The 24,752-nt window shown below is 44.4% G+C and overlaps 1 protein-coding gene across 1 annotated transcript in view; it reads right to left on the reverse strand.

The window, feature by feature from the left end:
• LPP (LIM domain containing preferred translocation partner in lipoma) overlaps nucleotides 1-24,752 on the reverse strand; it is a 355,264-nt gene that overhangs the window by 152,935 nt on the left and 177,577 nt on the right. The window contains 1 exon segment of the mRNA XM_055816821.1: nucleotides 17,673-17,795. Within this exon segment, the coding sequence (XP_055672796.1) occupies nucleotides 17,673-17,795 (123 nt within the window).

The following is a 24,752-nucleotide window of genomic DNA, read 5'->3' on the forward strand; positions in this document are numbered from 1 at the left end:
TACTTATTTCACCCCTTACAACTGTAATGCTAAAGTGCTACTGTGCCCCTTCCTGCTGCCCAAAAGACCTTGTCATCCACAGGCCACATCACAAGAATGATTTTGTTACTGTCATTAATAACATGAGTTTTCTAGTGACCCACAAACAGAGCAGCAGAACGCACGCCAACAGTCATCACTCAGCATAAAGTCTAGTGCCTTTAAAAAACAACTCTGCTCTCTGTAACCAAGCTCATTTCACTGTTTCAGGTTGTCTTAAAACCAACCAAATAAATGTAGCTGAAATATTTTTGCAGCTGTTGAGTTTACTAAAGGCATATTATAGACTTATGGAACATTAAGACAGTGACCATCTTGAACTGAGAAACCAGTGGCTACAGAGCTCGCTGCCTTTGGAACATCTGCTCTGATTTGCAGGTCCCTTGGATTGCAAAGGAAGCCAGAAAATGAAACCTTCAGTAATGGCTCACTTCCAAGCCTTTGTGGAGAGATCAGTGGCAGGACATTGAATTATTCTTAGAGAGAAAGCAGGGCATCCTCAGCTGTTCGCTGTGCACAAAGGCAGCCGGGGACCTGCAGGTCTGAGAGGCATCGGGGGAGACCATGCGCTGCCCCTGCCTGAGTGCACCCCAGACTCCAACTCCCTCGGGGAACGGCCGCTGGCCAAAGGCAACCCCTGATGATGTACTACGGCCTCACTTTTCGTAAGCACATCTTCCAGGTTGAAAGGGACTTCAGGAGGTTGTTCAGTCCAGTCCTCTCCACTAAGGCAGGACTGACCCTGCCTAAACTGTTCCTGACAGACCTTTGCACAACCTGACCTACAGCCTTTCCAGTAGCTGAGGACCTACCGTTTCTCCACACCGTCTTCTTCTGGGGTTACCTATCCCTTCTAAAGCAATTTTACCCTACTGGCTAATCTAAATCTCTTTGGCTGGATTTTAAGCCCCAGACACTGCGCTTTCCAAAGTACACGTGCAGAACCTTTCATTCCCCTTTTCTTTGCATCTGGAAGTAGAGAGACCCTGAACAATTAGGAAGCAAGAACACCCACAGGGAAGAGGTTATTTACATAAACAGGATCACAATGTGCGTGTGTTTATATATTTATTACTTATAAAAACATACCGCAATCTCTTTTCTTTTCTAATTAAAACACCCAATTTGCCCTGCTGCACAATTGCTAAGCAGATTTAAAATGGGGACTTCAGTAGCTATTTTATGGCTAATCAAATGAGTAAATATAATGATCTGCTCCAATTCCCATTCTGATTACACAGTGTAGCTATTTCATTCCCTCAATAAGATCCTTGCACCCAAAAAGAATAGTTTAACAAGCTTCAGAGCAGAATGTTAGGTTCAATTTCTCTAAAGGGTAATAGAGTGGGAGGGTCTGTATAATTAGCTTTGTTGGGCTCCCTCCCTCACTTTACAAGACTTTCTATACAGAGCTTTCACTTTCTCTACAGGTCCCCATGTTAAAGCAGCAAAATAATGCCGAGCCCATTAGAGTCATACTGGTTGTGCAGAGGAGTTTCTGAAGACAGAAAAAGAGCTGGAAAAGTGCTAGCTATTTCAGCCCAAAAGGGCTCAAGTTTTAATTTAGCTTTAGCAATAAAAGTACACATGTTCATGTACATATCTTAATCATCTCTAATGTATTGAACACTTAGATGTTCCTGAAAGGTGAGATCTGCCAGACTACTAACACACTGATCAAATTGTAATATAAATCACTAAAGTACACTCAACATTTTCTTCTCTGCGTAGAACTTGAAATTAAATTAACAGCATACAATCCATAATGTGAAACATTACCTAACACATTTGGAAGAGTCTGATGTTGAATTCCCTTACAGATAATAAAAGTACTTATTTGATACACTGATTTTTCACTGTAAGAAACATTTTTTTAACTAAATTGGCAAAACCATAATATTCTGTGCTTGTAAAAGAATTTTCAGCTGAAGATCTGAAAATCCCTTCGCAAGTCAGACAGCCAGGTGGCATACGTGATTATTACCATTTCTGTTTTACAGATGGGAAACTTCAAGCTCAAACAGTTCAAAATCTTACTGAAAATACAGGGACATGTCAAGAGATCTGGGAGGAAAGGAAAAACAGCAGATCCTGTTCGATTCCAAAGTACTGTGGCTGCATCGGGCATCTCCCAGATCAGTCACGCTACATCTCTCCTATCACTTTGTATTTGTGAGCATCAAAGTGCCCATGGATACTGCCTTTGGAAACTATCATGCAAAAAACCTTGGCAAAGAAGTCGAAGTCTAGTCAAATTGTTTAATCCTGCAATGACTGGGGGGAAAAAATTTTGAAGAAACAGGGTGCTAGGGAAGTTGCTTTGGAAAGAAAGTCCCACAGCTGAATCACAAGCTTCACTTCTAACAATCAAAATCCACAGTTAATCCATTGCTTCAGAGTAAGTCAATACCAAATAACAAAGGGAATAACACAGGTTCAGAAGCCACTTCCATTTTTTTGCAATTCAATCTCACCAGTTCGCAGTTAGACAGCAATACCTGGTCAGAAACAAAGAGATACTGCACTTAACTTTTTCCAGTTCCTCTGAAACAACTAAGCACACTAGGAACCTTGAGCCTTGAAAAAAGACAGCTAAAACTCTGAGTGGTACAAACAGAAGAAATTATTTGTCTCTTCCAGCACCAGAAAGAAACAACACGAAATCACGCTAGTGGGAGACAAACGGAGAATATAAAGAAAGCGTCGGGTCTGCCCCACCTCCACTGGACTCCTTTGCCATGGGATGCTCTAAATTCCAGAGATTTATGTGAGTTCATAAAGCAACTGGATGATCTGATGGAGGAAACCCCCCTGATAGAGTAATATGGAAGACATGATTTTTATCAAGCCAACCTCTGTGAACAGCAAACTCTAAGACAAAGGGAAATACTCTGGGGCAGTATTGCTATGATTTTGCACTGCTCTTGTCTTCCTCCTTTGGTATTTACTGAGAAAGACACTGAGCTGGAAGTGGTTATTCATCTGATGCAGGATGGACAATCTTAGGTTCTTAATTTCAGGCCTGTATATACTGACACTTGACAGAAAGATACTGAAAAGTCAAGGGTTGAAGTCTACACTCTGATACAGGCAGGTTCTTTCTCTAGAAACCAGACCTGGGCTATTTCTCTTTTTTTTTTTTTTTTAAAAAAAAGGCAGTAGACCAACATTATAATAGTAGGAGCCAGGACAAAATGTACTTGATGGAGTACGCTCAAGATGTGACTTCACTCCAAGCTCAGTTGCAGGCTACAAGATCCTACAACATTACACAAGCACTTATCTGAGTCCAGGGAGCAGGATACTATGCTTTCATCAAATGAGCCAAGCCAGAGCTGAAGCCAGGTCTACATGACAGCCTGAAGCCAGGTCTACATGACAGCCAGCATTTAAGATGCTCAAGAAAACTTGGCAGGTAAATAAGATATGAAAAATTCCCCAGGGGATGGTCTTCCAGCACAGTGGAACTGCAGTCTCTTCTGCATGTGAGAAGTCCAGTTAACGGAGGGCCAATCAACAGCATGTGATGGATGCACTGGTTCATCTACAAACAAGTCATTTGCAAGGGAGATGGCAGTCCTGAGCACAAAGCTCTGCTGCCTCTCTCATACCATACTGCACTTGTCTGCAGGAAAAATTCCCAGTTGTTGGGTACCACCTCCCACTTAGGTAGCAAGCTCAAGCATCTCTGCAGAACAAGAGGATCTCCTTCAAATTTCCTTGAGTCGTGAGCTTACAGCTTCTCAGAGGTGTATTAGCAGATTGAGGGACCTGGTTAGGACATACAGGAGTTCTTAAGATGTTCAAGCAGAGAACAGCTTAGAATGGAGAGCAGCACCTTGGTAAGTATCTCAAAAACAGACAGACACCTGCTTTGGTGTTGGACTGTGCCAGCTTAGCCACAAAGAAAATTGAAACAGCAGCTCAGATTTGAAGGTTGTTCTCAACATCAGCCTCGGAGAGGGTCAATTTATGGGACAATTTATCCCAGTCCACCCATGCTGCAATCACAGAAGACTGGAGAGAAGAAAGCCTCAGAGGTCCAGATGCAAATACTACAGGTCACAAACAGCACATTACCTATGCATCCTCACTGCACCAGGTAGTGAACACTCACCCAAACACCTTACGTGGAGCAGGTGGGCAAAGAAATGGGTTTATCCCTATTTAACAGAAGAAGTGCAGCCCAGAGGCACAAGATGGCTCAGCCAAGGTTACACAACAGCAGGTGAGAGGCCTGGGAGTCTCAGGGATGCATCCACCACACAGGTCTGAGAAGAATTCTCCTTCTCAGGTTCAGGGTGGGGCTACCTTAAAAGAAAGTTCAGGATAGTAATACATGCTTCAGACTGAGCATTTCTTTACACACACACACACACACGTGCTTTCACTATAGCCTTACTATCTTTAATAAGCTTAGATGAAACAATTAGAAAAGCTGATGCCAGACAGTCCATCCTGACCTTTCCCCGGCCAAAGCCCCAGATTCCTACCTGGCAAAGCACTGATGGACACACCTGAAAATCCTGCAGAGTGCAGCAAGGAAAGCCCTTTCAGGACTCAAGCTGCTGTTTTACAACAAAAGACATTTTTAGCCTGTAATTTTATCTCTTCCATCTTTCCCCATTGCTTCAAATTAAAATAAACATGGACCAGGGCCTAGGATTTTATCTGTCACATATTGCTATCATTAAACACACTTGAAACGAGTGGGTTTAGTTCAAATAAAACTGTCTCTTCCCTCTCCCTTTCTCAGCTCTACAAACATAAAATAGGAAACTGCACTCCAATACATTCAGAAGCAATACACGTTACATCATGAGTAGATGATCCATCTGGCAGGCTGACACAGTAGTAAGTCTGCTTAATTGTCAGGTCAGGCATATTACAGACCCAGTCTGTCAGTCCTTTTATTACAACTTTGTACTAGGGAATTTCAACCTCCTTGTACTCTGTATGTAGAGATGTGGTAGGCATCCACATGGTAGGAACACACATGCACAGACACACATATGTGTCACTCAGAACAAAGAGATTAAATTAAGCATGGAAATGCTTAAGTCAAACAGCTCTTAGCAGCTGTACACATTTCAGTCTGGAATAATCAACCAAAGAAAGCAATGAGATATTTACATTTAATTTACTTGAAAATGGGCTGGCGAAAGCACTGATTATAGGGGATAATCCAGCAGTGGCTCATAAGCGAAAGAGACAGAGATCCTCGGATGTTCCCTCCATTTACACTTTCTAAGTGATCAGCCCATCATTTAGTTTTTGGTTTCAAACAGTTTCTATCATGCAGACAGCCTCCTGAGAATGTCCATATGTCCTCCTGAAAAATCACTAAGTACACTCAGCAAATGATCAAATTCACCAAATGGTTGTTTTGCCTTTAAAAAAACCACAAGAAAACCTAAAACCCCCTTTTCCCTCCTTTGCCTTTGCACCTTACCTCATCTCCTTCTCTTCAGTAATGAGCTTAATTCTGAAATTCTTTTATTTACAGGAAAACTTTAAGGTGTTCTAAAATACAATCTGTAGGAAAGATGCCAAATATAAATTGTATTTTTTAGACCTGCATGCATTTGTGATTTCACATGAGCATGCACACATATGTTCAGTATAGAAACAGCAGGTGTTCCGTAAAGTTTTATTGCCATTAGTTAGAAATGACCACATTACTCAGTGTCAAAGCCGAGTCTTGTCAAAGGCAAGTCTTGCCAAAAAGCTAAAAAGCTTGATGATTTCCAGTGTTATACATCTCTGCTTTTGGGTGCTGGCTCTTCCAGATACCTCCAAAACCTAACAGTGATCTACATCTATCCTGAAGAAGCACTTAATGATTGCATCCTCTGCATGGTATCTCCACGGCTTTTCGTGCAAAGTGGAGAGCACTGCCTTGAGCACGGTAGCTGCTCTCTCTCACTAGGGCCTCATAAAACACCGTGACCTTCGTGGCCACCCTCTTCCACAGCCAGATCCCCTGTCTTGCACTCGGGACATTAGCCACTGATGTGGACTCCAGTCAAAATGTTTTCAGAAAACGATTACATAGAGTTCAATACAATTCTTGTACTATCTCCCTGCTGAACTGTACAGTGCTCAAAAAATCCCAGCTGAACAACAGTGGCTTATCCATCACTTTTTAAGACTGCAGAATGGTCTTAACTGCACAGATATCTCATGTAATGCACAGTTGGTCTTTCTGCAAACCAGCACAGTAATCAACCCTGACACCTTCTCTTCCCCTCTTAATAATCACAGCTTGAAACTGCATGTGCATCCTGGCTTTCTGCTAGATGGAAACAGAATTGTGCTTCCCATCTTTCTTGAATTCTCCTTGGATCGAGAGTTAATGGTTTTGGAAGAGGGAATCAGAATTGCCTGAGCCCCCAGGATGGCTGGAGTGATTGCTGGTATGCAAGATGGCAATTTTTCATGGCTCTGAGCTTCTTGGAACAGCAATGGGCTCTCATCAACTTCTTACAAATCACTCCAGAGGGGGTAACGTACCCAGTCTCTCATCAACCCAAAGACAAACAACAGTGCTACTTATGACAAGACAGCAAAATCTCTGACCTGGGTGATGCTAACAACCAGGTTAGATGATCACAACAATTCTATCTGTCTTTACACATAATGCCAGAAAAACTGCACAACTTGCCCTCGTTCTTGCTATACTTATGCACATGAAACTTCTTTCCAAGCAAAGAATTCATTGTAAGACTTCAAATGTTTTGCTTGGGTAGGGAGGAATCAGTCTCAGACTGCAAATGTTGGCAGAAATATTTATACAACTGCATCAAAATCTCATTTTTCTGGCCAGGTCCATTTTTTGTTTGTTTGTTTTTTAGTTTAGGTTTTGGTGGGTCTTTTTAATCTGTGGGAGAAGACAGTAATACTCATTGGACCAATGCGTTATTGATTTCCCATAGAAACAGCAGCTAGAGTGTTCACTTTCAGCTGTGAATCACTGAATCATAGAATCACAGAATCATTTAGGCTGGAAAAGACCTTTGAGATCACCAAGTCCAACCATTAAGATCATCAAGTCCAACCGTGAAGCAGCATGTTAGGTTTATCTTGCTGTAATATTTTTTTTGCATTTCATCCTCTTTTAAATACTCATAGAAGTTTCCTATTCACTATTGAAACGCCATATGGTGATAATATATGCTAACACAGACACAGTGACACAGTCCACAAGCCTGCTATTGAGAAAAAGTTGACAACGTAAAGCTGAGAAAATTATAAGTGCTTCCAAGCCACAATATGTACGTCACCTAATTGCATTTTACTATGATGCAAAAAAGTCTGAGTCAAGGAAGGAACTTCCTTACAATGAAACTGTAACAGCCTGGAGTAATTTACAGTTATTTGAAGAGCTATAGCAAGGATCTATCAATTCATAGCTTTCAGATACAGGCTGGGTGTGGGTTGGTTTTTTTTTTTAGCTTATGCTGCTTTAATATACAGGAGACAATGCATCTCAGCATCACAGTCATCTCTCAAAAGGTTCCAGACAGGAAGGCAAAAGGCAATCGATACGAGAAAATATAGACACAGCCCCTTAAACTGTTCACAGATGCATCTGCCTCTTACTTTAATGGTTAATGGCTTTGAACTAGGAACATCTTGCAACAATCCTCAGATATGTTCAGGCTATAAATGTATCATGTTTATTTATGCACTGGTAGCAGGGTCTCATGTAGAAACTGCATGGCCAACTCTCACTTTTCTGTAGGGCTCTAGATTCTTCCAGGTGGCCCTACCTGAAATGGGGCTGGGAATAGAGCTGCTCTGACATCGGACTGCCCAGCAAGGGCTCTAGGGAGAGAGCCTCTCTGCCCAGTAGGACAGACCCTTGTAAAAACAGACCATGAAAGACAGCACGGACAAGCGTATGACAAAACTATTCCAGAACGTCAATGATGTGTGTCCAAAGCCCTGTTTTACCACAACCTGCACAGTCTCTCTGTGCTTCAGCTCCCCATTTGCAGAAGAAAAGAATCAAACTTCTTCCTCAGGGGATTACAAGGATAAACACGTGAAAAGCTGCATGTGCTCACACAAAGAGGCACCAGTACGTAACCGTACTTCATGACAAACTTGTGAAGGCCTTACTGTAAATGCTAGGGCTCCCTTGCATGTTTTAACCTTCTCCTTTCAAATGTATTTAGAAACTGCAACCGCAGAAGCTAGTTGCCCTCCTTTTTTAAAGAGCCCAACTCAACAGTAACTCACGTCAGCAGGATCTGCGCCTGCCCTTCCATGGTCTCTGGGTAGATTTGAGACAATTTGAAGGCATATCAAGGCAATGCTCTCCTTGCTGTGAGTGTAAGGGACGAATCACAAAGTCGCTGTTCCCACTTTGATGGAAATGGCCTGAGGAAGACTTCCAGAGCAAGGCCACAGTGGGAGCAAAGTCCCAAGTGATGCATTGCCACGCAGGTGTCTCTGTAAGTTGCTGTGCTGTTCCCTTGGCTCTGAACTATTTCCTTAACAGGGAGGGAAACACAGCTGGTTCCTAGTGCGTGCAGAAGAGAAATACTCAACACAAAAGGAACAGAAACCATAAAGAGCAGAGCAAAGGAAGCCTGATTTCCTATGGACTTGTGTCTTACATCTTGAGCAGACTCTGACCCTTCCTGTTCTCCTCTGTCACCTCTCCTGCTTCCCTTGTCCCCCTAGTATTAAGCCGCGGCATTTATCTGTGTATGTCAGCCAAACAATCCATGTTTCAGGTCAGAGATTCTCGTTACAGCGCAGCCTGGAAGAGCAAAAGTTTAGGTTGCCGGCAAGACAGCCAGCAGGCTCAGAGCTCGCTGTGCACGTGGGCGGATGGGGCAGCCCCTGTGCCACAGCAAGGACAGCCAGCACCACGCCGCAGCTCCCCGAGACACGGCTCTGGGTCCGTCCTCTCCAGCCACTGCGTTCCGCATACATGCACCCCTCTCTGACCCACTTCAAAGTGGCTGCTGGATTCAACGTACGTCGGGAGCAGCCAACTGCTGGACACCGATGGGAAGAATTAACCAGCTATGCTTCCATTTCAAGTTGTGCCAGCTGTTTAATTGGAAGACATCGTGCAGGAGAGTTGCTGCTACACATGTGGGGAAATCACTGCCTTAGAGGACTAACTTCAGCTTCCAGGGGTAGGCAGGTGGGGAAAACACTTCTAGAATGCTGGGCACATCAGGTCCAGGACACCACAACTTTCTGAGCCTGAGGGTTTAAATCCTTCAGGTTTTACTGCCAAGACATTGTATCAAGAAGCCTGTTGGCTGCAAATTACAAAACCATAGCCGAGTTTCAAGCAAAACTCCTCCACAGAAGAAAAAAGTTTTTCGTACTTTCCCTGCTCAGTTCACACACTCCAAGACAGAGGTGGATGCATTTCCCCACACCTGAGACCTCTCCAAATCCTCCTGACAGGCGACGTTCTCATGTACGTTCTGTCCACCCATTCACATGTGCTACGTGAGAAGGTTAAACCTGTGATGGGGTGCCCATGGTCTGGCCTAAGCTCCACTGATGACCCATGCACAAACCAAGTCATCTAATCTCCCAGTGCCTCGGCTCCTCCCTCGTCCATGGAACAGCAAGCACGCTTCCGTATTTCACAGGGCTGCTGTCATGGTGGTGACTCTACTGCTGCCAAAGCACTCAGATGCATCGACCCGTGCAAGGATGCAACCAGAGACTGTGTCCCAATGAAACACAGGGCTCTGCCCTAGAGGTGGCTGCTCTTCGCTGGCTAGACACATGGAGAGCTTGTGAAGTGCGCCGGGTCCCTTTGAGATGAGTGCCAAACCACAGCGAGTGCCAAAACCCAAGGATGGGGAAATGATGACAGGCTTCCTGAGATGATGGTATAGAGCAGCTTGGTCCCATTGCGGGGAAAAAGAAAACAAACCGTAACAACAGATAGAAGGCCTTGAACAGCTTTAGAGAGTAAGGGTCCCGCTCTCAACCACTCACAACAAAATAATCACAAATGCAGAATGAAAAAAAAGACCAAATTATGAGGTACTATTTGCTTTTTACCGCCGTTGCGAAAGTAAATGTTTATCTTTATCCACACACAAATTTGAGATGCCTGCACAGATTTTAAAGTCCAATATATCCAACACTAGTCATCATCTAAAGCTGTAGCCAAGCATGTAGGCAGAAAACCCAAATGGATGTAAAAAAAAGAGAAAGGAGAATGGGGAAGAGTAAACCTTACCAAGATTTCTGTGAACTTGATTATATATCAGAAAAAAGAAACAGCAGGAGTAGTGCTGCTTTATTTTCACTCTGATGATAGTAGAAGAGGAAGAAATAATACCCTGCAAAGGTCACTCTTATCCTGTTCATCTGTGACAAGCTGATAATCTGGGATCTCAGAAAACTTTCTTTAAAAATCTTCATGGACATGCTCTTATCAAAAGGATTAAGATTTAATACGTACCAGCAGATGCAACCGATTCAAGCATCTGCCAGTCAGAGCAGTGTCAGTTTGCTGCATGCACCGGCTGGAGCTGATGAGCACAGGAAGGTTTTCCCTTCTTGTAGAGAAAGGCCAAACCCAAACTTCCCTGGACGTATTTAAAACATGTGTAGATGTGGCGCTCAGGAACACGGTTTAGCGGTGGACTGGGCAGTCCTGGGTAAACGGTTGGATTTGATGATCTTAAGGGTCTTTTCCAACCTAAATGACGTGATGATTCTTTGAAATCATCTGTTGGCTGTGCCTCCCCACTCACACACAGGTGGGTGAACATCCCCCGCCCTGTGCACGCTCCTCTGCCCTCAGGCACATCAGATACGTGCGGCTAGCAGCCAGCACGCCCACAGCAGTGCTCCTAGAAATCTTCAACCTCAGGACCACCTCAGCCACCACCCATGGGGTGTGGGAATAGAAGGAAGAGCTTCCAGGACATAGTGGCTTTGCTTCTCGAGTGCTGGGAGGAACCCACTGAAATTGCTCCAGACGGGACGCTTCCTTTTCTACTGTAAGTCACCCACCCAGATTTTCCAAACAGCGCAAAGCCAGTGTGGTGCAGCCAGAAGCAGGAGCAGGTCTCAAATGTGACCCCATCTTTAAAACAGCCCATGCAATTCCTGATGTCTGTGACTATGGCAAAAGTGTCACAGCCTGCTGAGAACAGCTCTTGCCAGCTAGCCCTGCAGCAAGCCTGGATGAGCCCTCCAGTGCTGCTACGAATGCTGGAGCTCACCAGCTCAACACCACCTTGGGCACAATTCTATGAGGAAGTCATCCCTCTGTGTCCACGTGAGCCATCCAAGTCAGCGGGGAGATGGTGGCAACTCACAACCTTCATAAAAAGTGTTGTGTAGCAGACGTAGCTCTGGAGTAGCTGGATGTTCCCACTAAAAGGTCATCAACATTTTAGTATGGATGGGGGATGCTTCTCAGTTTCAGCAGTTGGGCTCATTCCCAACAAGACCTTCTGTCCCACAACCAAGGAGATTAAAAAGCCCACAAAACCCAAAATGCACAGACCTGAAGTGAACAAATGCAGAGAGCCACTGGGAAAGCACTGTGTGGCTACCACACTGTGCTGCTAGGCTCAGAAGTCTCTTTGGAAAGCTGCACAGATGCCCACAGATTAGATGTGCTCAGACCAGCAGAAAGAGGCCTGGGCACTTTTATTTACCTCATATATCACATCTGAAGACAGCAGAAGTGAAGCCATTGATTTCAGCACAAATTGCACTGAGAAAAGACTCAGCACCACTCTGAACATCTGAAACAGCTGAATCCCACCAAGTCCTATAACTGAGGAACCACAAACTCTCTGTCACATAAATGCTACAGGAGGGAGCGAATTAGTTCGGAAACCACTTAATTAATCTTAATTTGCTTGTACCCCTAAATTTTCACTCTTAAAAGAAAGAAAAACCTTCCTGACAACAACTGGGATGCTATCAAATACTCCGCAGACTGTGCTTGCAAGATCTTTTCGGTGCGTACCAACCTAAGAAGCCAGGCACAGGCAAATAACAGGAACAAGGAAACCAGACTGAGCCTGGACTAGCAAATTTGCATGCGCTGCGTTGAATACAGATTCAGCGAGCTGGTTTTCACAGATCCGTATGTCAATCTCACAGCCCAAACCAAGAGCAATCATAAAGCTCTTTTTTGATGCCAGGGGAATGTGCTGCTCTTTGCTGAGTAGGAGGCTTTATTCACGGTTGGAGATACAGCTCCATGTAAACAAAGATAAAACTCCTGAACTCTTAGCCGTGCATTCCTGGCACAGCTATAAGTGGGGCACTAAAATTAGAAACGCACATGGAAGAGTGCTCCTAGGAATCTTCAGCGCTCAACATTTTGCCTTGTTTTGTGATTTACCATCCTGCAGCTGAAAGTGTTCAATCCTGTCCCATCACTCTGCAAGAAAACATGTCCATTGCCTTTCCACTGCTTTTGTTATCCCCAGATGATTGTCAAAAGAAGTGATGGAATAACAACCAACACTGTCAAACATTTAAATCCCTTTTAAATTCCAGTCATTAGAAGACTATTTCCCAGTATGTTTGGAACTTAATGAAAATGTATCATGATTTTTAAATTTAATTTTCTTTACTTTTTACTGTTCTGCAGCTCACTCTGAGAATGAGCTGCTTTTCCCTCAAAATATTACTCACTTAGGCTGATGGTGTTGGATAGTGTCAAATGTCTAATACTGGGGGCAATGATACACATCACCTAAAGGCCTTCAACCAGACCAGGGTTTCAAATCACACTGAAAGAGGCAAATCACATTGAAGAGACTGTCAAGCTACAAGCACAGAAGAGATTTTGAGAGGAAGCAGGGCAGAAATGCTACATTCAAGGTCATTTAGCACAGTGGTGGTACCTGGGAATGAAACAGGTCTCCAGCATGTCAGGCCAGTCCCCTTTGGATCAAGCTGCCTTCGAGAGCTGCACACCAGTAGATTTGATCTTGACCATCAAAGCATGTTTTTTTTGCTATTTAAATACTCCATAGTTTGGCCACCCAGTATTTGCTTTTTAAAAAAGGCTAATTACCTTTGGGCCAGGTACATCTTACTACCTGCCTGGTACACCTACCACAAAGTCCTGTTTTGCCAAACAGACCGTCTGTTGGAAATTTGGGGTAAAACTCAAGAGTTTCAGAAGGTAGGTGTCCAATTCTGTACAAAGCAAGCAGCATTCAATACACAATTCACAGCAGGAACAAAAAATCCTGAGCTTTTGTATGCTGCTGTTTCTAATATTTCATTTTCACAGCCTCTGCTGGAAGCCCTCTCTCCAGAGTCACAAAGTTTTCTTGTTTTTTAAAAAAATGAAACATTTATTTTATGGGATGAAGTTTGGCACATTTTTTTGCTTAAGGCCTTGCTGCACTCATCTCTTAAGGAAGAATTTATGCAGAACTGGTAAAAATTGGGGAAGATACCTTTTAATAAAGGAGCCAGACAATCTCAGCATTCACCAGGCCCCCTAGTCGGGGTTCACCCAATTTAGGAATACCCCCTGCTCCCATCCATGGAAGTTATGCACCTAAATGCTTTGGCTATATAACCTCCTCTTCCTAATGAGAGGCACAGTGGATTTTCTACCTCTGAACTTTCCAGTGGGCCACTGCAATTTAGAAGGTGTGATGTGTAAACAAAAACCACATCGCAGCTACACCAGAGCAGCACCTTACTCATGACACTAGCATTTTTAAACTTTACCAAACGGGAGGAAAATATTAATTAGATGCTTTCATAATACATCTGCAGTTCTTCAAACAATACCTAAGGCAAGCTCATCTCAGTAATGTTGAGATCATGTTGGTCTCCTCCAATTCACTCACCAGAAGGCTTCACCATTCTGGTGAAGGTCACACAGAAACCTCTCAAGCTCAGGTCATGTTTGGTTCTTTCTAAAACTCCAGCTCCAGCTGAATTCTGGAAATAGGGTCTCTCCTACACCACCTCACATAACAGAAGGCATCCTTAGCTGCAACACAGCATCATTTAAAGATGATGATTTAAGTCTTGTAATTTTCTGCTCTTTTTGATATGTGCAATTTATAAAGAAAAAAACCTAGCATTTTAATCACTTTTGAATGCTTCTGTGACTCAGTCAGAAAGACTTTCACTTGCAAGTCTTGGGCTCAGCCCGGGGCTGATGTGATGGTGATTGAAAGCTGCTTCTCACCCTCATGTTGCTGATGGCCAATATGAAGTAAGCTATCAGTGCCTAGAAAACCTCTGCTGTGGGGGACTCTCCCAACTGCCTCAAGACAGAGACAAGAATTAACCAGAAATGAAGCCTGAGAGAATCTTTCACTTTGAGGTTTAGCAACGTCAGGGTTGACTGACATTGGGGTACCAGACCTGTAGAAGGACCTCCTCCCACCAAACCTGCTGCTATGCAGAGGAAAGATCTCTGCTCCATAAAGGATTTATATTGAGAAAATGCTTTTCAAACTCGTCGCTTCTGAGGAGAGATCAACGCAGCTCTGAAGGATAACAGCACCCTACCACCTCTGCCTGAAGCATGGGGAGCAGCCAGCAGGACCTGGGTGACCGACCCCTCCACCTTCACTTTCCTTGAAATTCCTGCCTTGAATTAGGCAGGACCACTGGGTACAAGGAAGGTGCTGCTGACTGCAGGTGTCAGAACTCTCTCCCTGCCTTCTACTAATGGTGGTCATTTTTAGCTCAGGCCAATGTCCTTGTCACCTGCCTGGCACACAGAAAACGTTACCAGAGTGCCCAGGTAAACAAGGCAGGGGTGGTGCAGAGATTCATACTTCTCCATGTCCTCAGCAGCAGGTCTGCTGGCCAAGGGGAATCGTCCGGGGTTGACACTGGCCCATCCATTCTGAGAAGTACTATGGACTTTCCAAACCTACCGCGGAGGGTACAAATCCCTCTGCTTCAGAAGCACCTCCCGGCGTAGCGCATCTCACTGCGATCCTGAACTCGTACCAAGGATTGAAAGAGCTTCCCTCTGTGTGAATTTATGCCAATAGGTAGGGCATGTCAAATGAACTGCTTGTCATTATCCTGCTATCACTCCTACTCCAGTGAGAGAGGACTATGTTACAGTTTAGTCTATGTTGCTTTAAAACTATCTTCAAGATAATATAAAAAAGAAACCTAACAATAAAATTTCTTTTATACCAGAACAGGAGTATCCCCAAGGGCAAGGTATACCTATAAAATTATTATAATGCTTTAACCACATAAGCACAACTGGAAACGTCTTCTCCGAAAACAAGTTGTAACTCTATTTTCCTATCTGCAGCCATTATCCTGATAAATTTGGAAAGGTCAGCTAAGGTGTAATCCAATAAATGTGCTGATGTTCTAAGTACCTCACAATTTGCAGCCTAATCTATTATCCTACTATAAGACCATCAAATGACTCACCAGTTTTAATACTTAGTACAGATCAAACAAAGGAAAATATCAAAGCTTTACGTTCTAGTTCCACCTTTCAAGGACTTGTTCGAGTACTTTTTAATTACATCAGATGACACATTCAACTCTAACAGCTATAGTTAGAAGTTGCCGCAGCTGTACTTTTCACAGGACATCATTACCTTAACCAATAAATCTTGAAAAGTCTGATAAACTGAACAAAGAAAGTTGGGATTTGGTCCCAGAAATGAAATTCAGCTTCTTCTGCCCACTGGATCACACATAGTGATTGTAACGCTCCAGGAAGCAGCAGCATCCTCTTGCTCCTAGGCACTGCGGACAAGTCTTTGGAGCCCCTACCTGAACTGTGGGCAAAAGGGCAGGGGAACAAGCACATGCACTGGGCAGCACAAGCCATCTTGGAGGATGATGAACGTAAGCAGCCAGATCAAATCCAAAACTTGGGCTATGCCTTCTGATCCTCCAGAAACTCAAAATACACCTGCAGAATTTTGCATTTGAATGCCACAAAATAATTTTTTTTTTTTTTTTTTTTTTTTTAATGGCATAGGTACAAAATAAAAGTGAAAACCCAACCTACTCACGGAACACCAGATCCCAACAGAAGAAGTATCAGGAGACAGTCAGCAGTACTGCCAGCAAACTACACACACTCAGTGAAGTGGTTACAGAAGTTAAACGTCTCTACAAAGATGCTGGAGCTGACCGCCGGTACTTCCAAGGAAAATGGTGACTTCAAACCTCTTTCAGTGAACTCTTGCAGTGTTTTGACACTATAAAGCATTTCCCATAACTGCGTATTCGCATGTGTTTGGCCCACACAAACAAAATGAATACGGGTTATTTGACACGGTGCCTAAGCACTGTCACTGTTAACACTTGTCTCATTTATCACAACAAAAAAAACCCGCTGGGAAAAGCACTGAATCGTATTGTTGCTCTTTTTGACTGACTGACCTAAATCAGACTGTTTTTCAAGGACAAGTCTGTAAGTTTATGCAATAACCATGTACATGCTGCTAGAATGAAAGAAGAATTTATTGGGAGGTCCCTGAATAAGGGACAGAAACCACACAGGTCACTGTGCCAGAGCCTCTGTGCTCTGGCCGATGGATGCTTTCAAAAGCACACAAATCTGATTTATTTCTGCTTTTGCTAAGTTCACATACTTAAACAAGAGCAAATCTAAATGAACTCTGATCACTACTTCAGTTCTTGATCCAAGGGTATCGTTTTTTTAATTGCTGAAAACAAATGCAGCAATGAAAAGAACCAAAAAACCACAAAGCAAAGAGGTCTGGTAACGGGAGCGCACCGCATCACTCAGCTATTCCTTTGATAATTTTTACTTTTGGGGTTTTATTCAAGGATGACATTGGTAAGACAAACATGGCATGCATATAGCTGCATACGTGCCTACACACCCATATACATGTAAGAAACGAGACCAGTCATGAGATTAGGAAGCAAAGGCAGGGCACAACTGGGCACAAACACGTGGGATGATTTTGCGAGGTCTCAAGAATTGCCCTTTTTAAAGTGCCACTGGGGTGTCACCACTTCCTCTGATAAATAGATGACATCTCACCAGAACTTAAATAGTTCCACTCAAGCACCACCTAGATGAGTGACAAAAATTAGCTGAGCTGCTGTCACCCCTGCAGTCCTTGTCTAGACACAGCAGAGTAAGTGCAAATTCCAGTCTGCCTCGCTGGGCTACAGCCACCCTGACAGCTGAGCTATGATCCAAGCCACTTCGTCACCACTGATTAGATGACAAAAAACAAAAGAAAACAACTTGAGACACGGATATCTGGATCCTTCTGGCAGTGTGACAGATAAAAGTTAACAAAACAGAAAAACAACGAGAAAATAAAAGCGTAGAAGTGCTTGTGAGCTGAGCAGGTTTTAATTCACAAGCTATTGTTGGTGGAAAGTGGAGGCGAATGAAATGCCATTTTTTGCAAGTATTTTTCTAACAATCTCTGTGGCAATCTAACAATCAGGATCAGAGGCCCTTTGCTCAAAGGTACGGCAGCTTTTGAGCCGGTGCCCCCTTCAGAGCACGGCACCCTTCTCCCCACTGACAGCCACATCTGGATGCTATCAGGAGGAACTGGCACGCCTGCTTGCAACAAATACCAGGTGGTTAGCAAATTGACTCCAGCAGTTGATGCTGGCCACTCTCCCACTCTCTGTTTACACAGTGTGCCACTAACCTGTTGAGTCCGAGGTTTGTAAGGAGAGCTGCTCTCTAGGTCGGCCAGGATGCTGGTCAGAGAGTCAATTTCTGCATCCAAACTGGACCGCCTCTCCTCAAGTGTCTTGCCACCAGGATTCACCTTAAAGAAGAAAGAAGAATTCCAGTTATTCAAACCACTTGGCCTGGCATATGGTTTCTTACCGTCCTCATAGAGCTGCTACCGTGCCCAGCATAACTCTCGGGTTGCAGGGACAAACATGCTGAAATGCTATAGCTCTCTCCCAGAACCAGCAGCAAGCCTCCATCTCACAAGGATTTAGGCTGCTCTGGCATTTTTTCTTCATGTATTTCCAACAGTAGTGCCATTGTGTTAAACTGACTGAGAGGATTACACAACTCCATGTGCAATCTGCCGCTGAGGTGGAAGCAGGACAATTCCTGCTCCCACAGATGGAGAAGATGCATTTTACAAGGATGCCTGGCTGGGCAGCCAGAGCTGGGGACAAGCTTGGAGCACCTGGATCCTGAGAGCATCTCTTCTGCCACATTCCCATGCCAAGCAAAGCACAAACAGAGCAGATCTGCAAGCCACAGTGGCCAGCGACTGGCCACCTGCATCCGTATTTATTTTACATCAGTTTACGGTAGCTGTACCTGTCCGATTCAACACTTCACAATTTCCATCTAAAAAATTAGTTCCTTCAAGGAGCAGTGAAAAAGTCCAATTCATTTCTAGCAGATTCAAGGTGAAGGGCATGATTTTCAATAAGCGGTCACAAAATAACATAAATCAGGTCCTTGTGAAAAGGCCTATTACACAGGCAAGCCCAGGGCCACAGCAAATACCAACCTACATCGAGGACCCTCTCTGATTCAATACATCTTGCTTTCCCTCTGCTTTCAAAACAGCCAAGCCCCACTTGTATCCAGGCTGGTAGGGATGCTCACTTGGAAGGGAAGAGATATGAATTTTCACCACCAGCATGCACCTCTCAAAGTAACACCCAGGTCTCACCACTGCAGGAGAGTATGTGATCCCCAAGCCACTGTTCAAGGGCTGCAGTGCAATCCCTGTTAGAATAAGCATTTTAAAAGAGGACTTATTCACACACTTTGCTTTTGAAAAATCAACCTAGTCCAAAACCTCAGGGAAGGACCTCTGTGCTGTACAGTCCGACCCAACAGCAGTACCTCCCAGCAGTGCGCAATGGCAGGTACAAGCTAGGAGATGTCTCCCCCCTCAGTGTTTTCAGTGCTTTGGAAATTAGGCAGCTCTGTCAGGAATAAACTCAAGAAAATCAGCTAAGGAACCCTATCACATGTGAAGCTGGTGCCAGGAGCTAGCCCAACGGAGCCAGCTTGTGCGCAGAAACTGAGTTCTTGAGTCAAGTGGAATATTACATATTGAAAGTCCTTTCTCAACCTGAGTCATAGTCAATATTTTCCGTCCTTCCATGACTGACTTATCTGCAAATCCCCCAGACAGAGTCTCTCGACGTACTGAGCTCAGTGCAGAAGGACTCATCTGCAGCTCGACTACTACAGTAACAAAAATACTAAAGAATTACCTATCAACTAACCTAATTTCAAGTGTAAAGCCTGTTCAGACCATACCAGCACCTCCCCACAGACAATCCAGCTCTGTTTGCCTTCACTCTCACCAAGTTACTTCAATTTTCCAAGCCAAGAATTCACCTTTTCCTTTGGCTCACTGGCTGTTCCAGAGAGTTTTTATTTAAATTTAATCTCAGGAGCATTCAATCATTACCTGTTTTACAGAACTCCCCAGTCATCAATCCAACACATAAATGGCATATTGGTCAAAGAGACAGACTATGCAAAGCAGGCAGGTACTGATCTGCCAAGCTTCTATGTGCTGAGGCATTCATTAGTTCCTAATGATTATTAAATCTTATTGGATTACAATAAATTTGGCTTGACTAACAAGAAAATGGAAGCTCCAATGTGCTTTATGCAAGAACACATCATTTAAAAGGCTGAGAGTCAGGACAGAAACTACTTACAAACTCAATTCTTCTTGCCTAAATTTACTATAGAGCCAAAGTTTTTCTAGTCAAACTATTGTTAAAAAAGAAAAAAAAAAATAAAGAAAAACTTTTCACAGGAATTACCCCAGACTGTTACTCCTGGCTAGCTGTAGGCACCTGGATTTTTAAAACTGCTAAAGTACAATTTCCTTTCCACTATTAGTGCATTTCATGGCTCTTGTTCGGTTTTTCTCCATCCTCCAGTTGTTGGCCTGTAACTACAGGGCAGGCACAGGCTTCCCAGACACAAAAACTGTGATTGCTCCACTCCAGAGAACTTTTAAGCTAAGCAGCCAAAAGCCTGGAAATGGGGGTGGGGAGAGGGCCAGGGATGCAAAGGGCACCCAAAGCCCTGACACTTGAGGTGATAAATCGAGTCAATGGCAGACTGAGGCATAAAACTGGAGCCCTGGCCTGTTTGGTACCCTGATCCTGAAGAGCAGGGATGGTGGCAGATGAGAAGAGCAGCCGATTTCATTTCTGCTTCTTAGCATTTCTGGGCCATATTGTTCCCAGGTTCTCATTCCCCAGTACAATTACGCAATAGCTGACTAGCAAATGCTGCAGAACAAGTTGAAAGGTTGTAAAAGTTAAATGTCCTTAGGAAACCTAGAAAAATAAAATAAAATAGCATGGAAACATCTCTATTGATTCTGGGCTCTGTAAAAGATTTATTTATTCAATTAAAACATAATCAACATAGATTAAGAGCCCAATTCTACAAATGCTGGAGCACAATACAGTACGACAGTGCCAACAAATAACACTACCGATTTCTGTAAGGGCCTACTGGGAGAGGACTGGACTTTAAGTACACGTAAGAGATGGTAATCCTTGCAAAGACAGGTTTCTGCTTGCTCTCTCTTCCCTATCTCCATGACTCTTGCATTTTTATCCCCACAGTGCTCCAGATTCAACTGAGGGAATGCTGCATGTGGAAACAGGAGAAGAATTTGCAACGCTAACTTTAGCAAGAGAGGGTTAAGTTATTTCTCTTCTCATGGTCTTCATCATGACATTGCTATAAAAGTTTTATGATATCGCTCTGGAACAAAATCCAAGCGCCAGGTCCCAAGGCACAACAGGTTCACACAGACACGGCTCTACTCCGAGGAACCCAGACTGTTTAAGCTCACGACCTCGCAGATACAAACACCGGAACCAGAAAGAACCACTAATTCTATTTCTGTCTGGATTTACAGCATTGTTGCAGACATGTCACTTGTGCGCCCTCCCTTTCAGCCAACAGAATATGGAAAAATGGGTTTAGAAAAAAAAGGATGCTATCTTTGGCCCGACCAACGTGAGTTCGACAAAAAGCAAACATAAGCCAACCCAGTCCAACAAATTACTCATGCCAGAGACTCACGTGAACTTCTGCAATGCCTACACTCCTATCCCCTGGCTCAGTCCCTGCTGCGAGGCAAAAGAGAGAAAAGCAGCAGAGAGCTTCACTGCTTGGCTTGTTTGTCCACCCCTGAACTCCTGGTGTGCAGCTCAGAGTAGCTGTGATGGTAATCCACTCCTGAGCCCTCTCAGCTCACGGTGTTCTGATGAAAACTGGCTTTAATTTTGCTAATCCTACCACCCAACACCAGTCAGTGCCACAGGTCCCCCTGCACCACCCCAAGGGACATTCATTACAGAACATGCCATGCAGAGGGCAATGCGCAGCATCAAAGTTTGCTTCACTGCTAAAAAGGCTGTAAGACTATTCACTGGGCTAGGAGACATGAAAAGCACGCTGATTTCCCTAGATGCCACCTTTTCCTACAACCTAGATCACTGACTCTTACCACATTTTGCAGGTTAGAGCAGAGAAACAAGAACACTTCTTGTTTGTCCAAGCCAGCTCCTTGCCACGGGCTCAAAGAGAAGAATCTGGCTCCCAGATGTCCTTCCTAGCTCCTGCTCTGAATTCCTTTCCCTACCCAGACCCAGCCGCCTCTCTTTTATTCTGTTTTCCCCTCTCTCCATGCCCTGTTTGCTGCCACGCAGTGCTGCAGCTTGGGACAGTAATTAGCTCCTGGCATGAGAGATGTGATATGGGCTGCCAGGCTGGCCTCTGAGCCTCTATGGAAAATCACGCTGATGCCCATCGGTGTTGCTCTTTTGGGAAAGATGGAGGGTGACTCTGCAGTAGCGACCTGCTGACTTACATGGACAGCAGGTTAGAAGTAACTCCAGAGCCCGGGTGTGTATTTTCTACCAACATAAAGCAACAGCCAGACTCCTGAACACTTTCAGAGCATCAAGACTTTGCTTGCTGCAGCGCAATTTTCCAGCATCGAGATCCACCTTCTCCCCTTCCACCTCAGCCTCGCTCAAGTCTTCTCTAAAGTAGGCTGAGCTGAGTGGCTTTCACGAGCGTTGTGGCCAGCTCATCCTCCGAGCTGTGCCCCAGGAATGCAAGCTGTTGTCATTGGGAAATGCAGCGCTGTTATATATGCACAGACACATCCAAGACAGCAGAGCTCCAGCTAGACACACAACCTTCCTTCTAGCATCAGCTCACTCTGCACACTCTGCTATCGCAAGTCACTGATAACCTCATAACTCACAAGTGGAAGAATGGAGATGAACACCACGGATATTAAGAAAGGTCATAGCTAATGACTTGGAACAAACAAGCTGCCTCCCCTCCCCCTGGTGTCTTCTGCTCCCGGCACCTTGGTTTTACTGGGAGCCCGAGGTGCCTGGGGAGCTCTCTTTGGGCTGCAACAAATCAACAGTGTTTGCATTTACACATCTGAGAATCAGGCAAAGCAGGGAGCAGAAAAGCCCTCTGCAGCAAAGGGAATCATGGAAAGGGAGGACTAAAGTAATGAGAGGAGCAAGGAAGAGGCAAATTCAGGCAATTCAGGGCTTGTGAGCCAGTAGATAGTAAATAAGGACTTTTGCCCTGAAAGACTTCATTGTCTTTTCCTCTGGTAAACGCGACTGAGCCACAGGCGAGGCGGCAGAGCTCATAAATTCAGTGACCGCTGCCTGTTTCCACCAGGCTGCAGCCGCAGCAGCCGCCTGCCACGCTCTGCAGGCTGTCAGAACCCTTGGGTAGGCACTGAGGTGGTAGGAAGAGCAAATGAAACAGCTCGCCAAACAAGGAGTTAGCATTTCTGCTCTGTGGCCTTGGGCACTGGGCTTAGACAGAGCCACAGACAGAGAAAGAAGGACGGGGCTCTTATGTCCCATTTTAGCTAGGGGCAGGTGGGGGAAGAGGAGGGAAAGATGTTTGATTTTTGATGGCAAGCACTACACGTACAAGAAGAGACTGTGAGAAGGAAAGAAGTGATTCAGTCTTGATATACTTCAGGCTGGGGTTTGGCATTTATTTTTCCTCAAAAGCCCCCTTTTTTTGCACTTTCTCCAGCAATACCGCTGCCAGAGGCAAGATCCTTTTCCAGACATACACCCTTGCTACCCTATCTCTCTCACTGTAGAATTTCCCAGTCTTCTTTTAAAGGTCACAAAAGCCATCTAAAGCCCCAAAAGACACTGCAGTGGCAAAAAGATGCACCCTCAAGGGTATCTATCATGAAAATAATGCACCCTGAAGATGAGCTGCTGTGTCTATTCTCCCCTGAGCCTAAAGGCAAGTGCAAACATTTTCTTTCAAATTCCTCAATGTAAACTAAAACGGTCCCAAGCGGCTGCCCCACCAAGCACGCACAAGGAGACAAGAGCTGACTGCAGCATTTGGGCGAGAGGGACCTAAGATGCTTGATTGATGCCTAATCACTGTTCCAGGCACCAAGGAGGGGCTAGAAAAGTAGTCATGCCCTTTGAAAACAGAAAGATTGAGTCTTTTGAAACAAATCCGAAATGATGGAAGATTTCAGCAGATGTGACCGCAGTGATTTCACCAGACGTGATTGTATCAAGGATCTAATAGAAAAGAACTTCCCTGCTGTTCCATCAGGCTGAAGCCAGGCCTGAAATATCCTTTTTAGTCTTTTGATGACATCAAGGATAAAAGCCAAAGGGAAGTTAGGTTTTGATTTATTTTTTCCCCCTGTTCTTTTTTTCAGGCACAGAATAGTTTTACCTGGTTTGTGTTGCGGGATATTAGCAGGACCAAAGGAAAACACTTCAAAAGTTTAAAGTAGCTGTTCAAAGGCATCATTTGGTGTCTCTCAGATGTTGCTGTCATTTAACTGAGCAACATTTTTACAACTCCGGCCACTTTTGAAGATCACCCCATAAGGCAGGTGGGCCTATCTGGAATGGGACTTAAATGGGGTGGGGGGCAATCATCCACTAAACACCAGCCTACCTACCTAACTGCCCCAAAAAGGGTCAATACGTGTGCCAAATATCTTCCCTTGTCAAAGTTTACACCAGCAGTTGTGCCACAGCAAACCGCAGGAGACACAGCAGGGTGAAGGGGGCTGCGCTCCTGAGGTCCGAGCTCAGCCCAGCCCCAGACCTATGGCACGGGTCCAGCATCGCCGCAGTCCCACACGTAACTTCTCCACTCATGGAAAATACAAACAGCACCACGTATCCTGAGGATTAATTGATACTATCTCTGAAGCAACAAGGTGTTGTGAAGAGCTGCACGGGCTTACAGCTGGGGCAAATGAACCAGCAGATGAAGAAAAGTTATCTGCTAAGCACTGCTAGGAGACATCTTGCAAAACCTTAACAACCAATTTATAAACTCAGTGTAGTGTAGGAGGCTTATAAAAATGACAAATAATAAAACTGTTTTTAAAAGCCAAAACAGAGAAAGCAGATAACAGAAGAAGAAAGCATGAAAGTAGAAGGCATCAGTCTCGAAACAAAGAAAAGGCAGTAGGTGTTCCATCACACAACATGCTGCTGAACTGCAGAGCCACTTCTGCTGCAAGATGCTGTGGTTATGAGTTCATGGGTTTCAAAAGCCACCGGAGAAACACGTGGAAGAAAACACCAAAATCCTTAAAAATTCTCTGCTTCTCCTTTTACGTTTTCCTCTGGACACTCAGTACTGACCACCGGTGATGGGATTTGGCTCTCCATAGTCATTTACTTGAAGCCTCCACTTGTACTTTCTATCCACCAGTCAA

Source organism: Falco peregrinus, chromosome 12 (genome assembly GCF_023634155.1).
Source record: "Falco peregrinus isolate bFalPer1 chromosome 12, bFalPer1.pri, whole genome shotgun sequence".
NCBI lineage: Eukaryota > Metazoa > Chordata > Aves > Falconiformes > Falconidae > Falco > Falco peregrinus.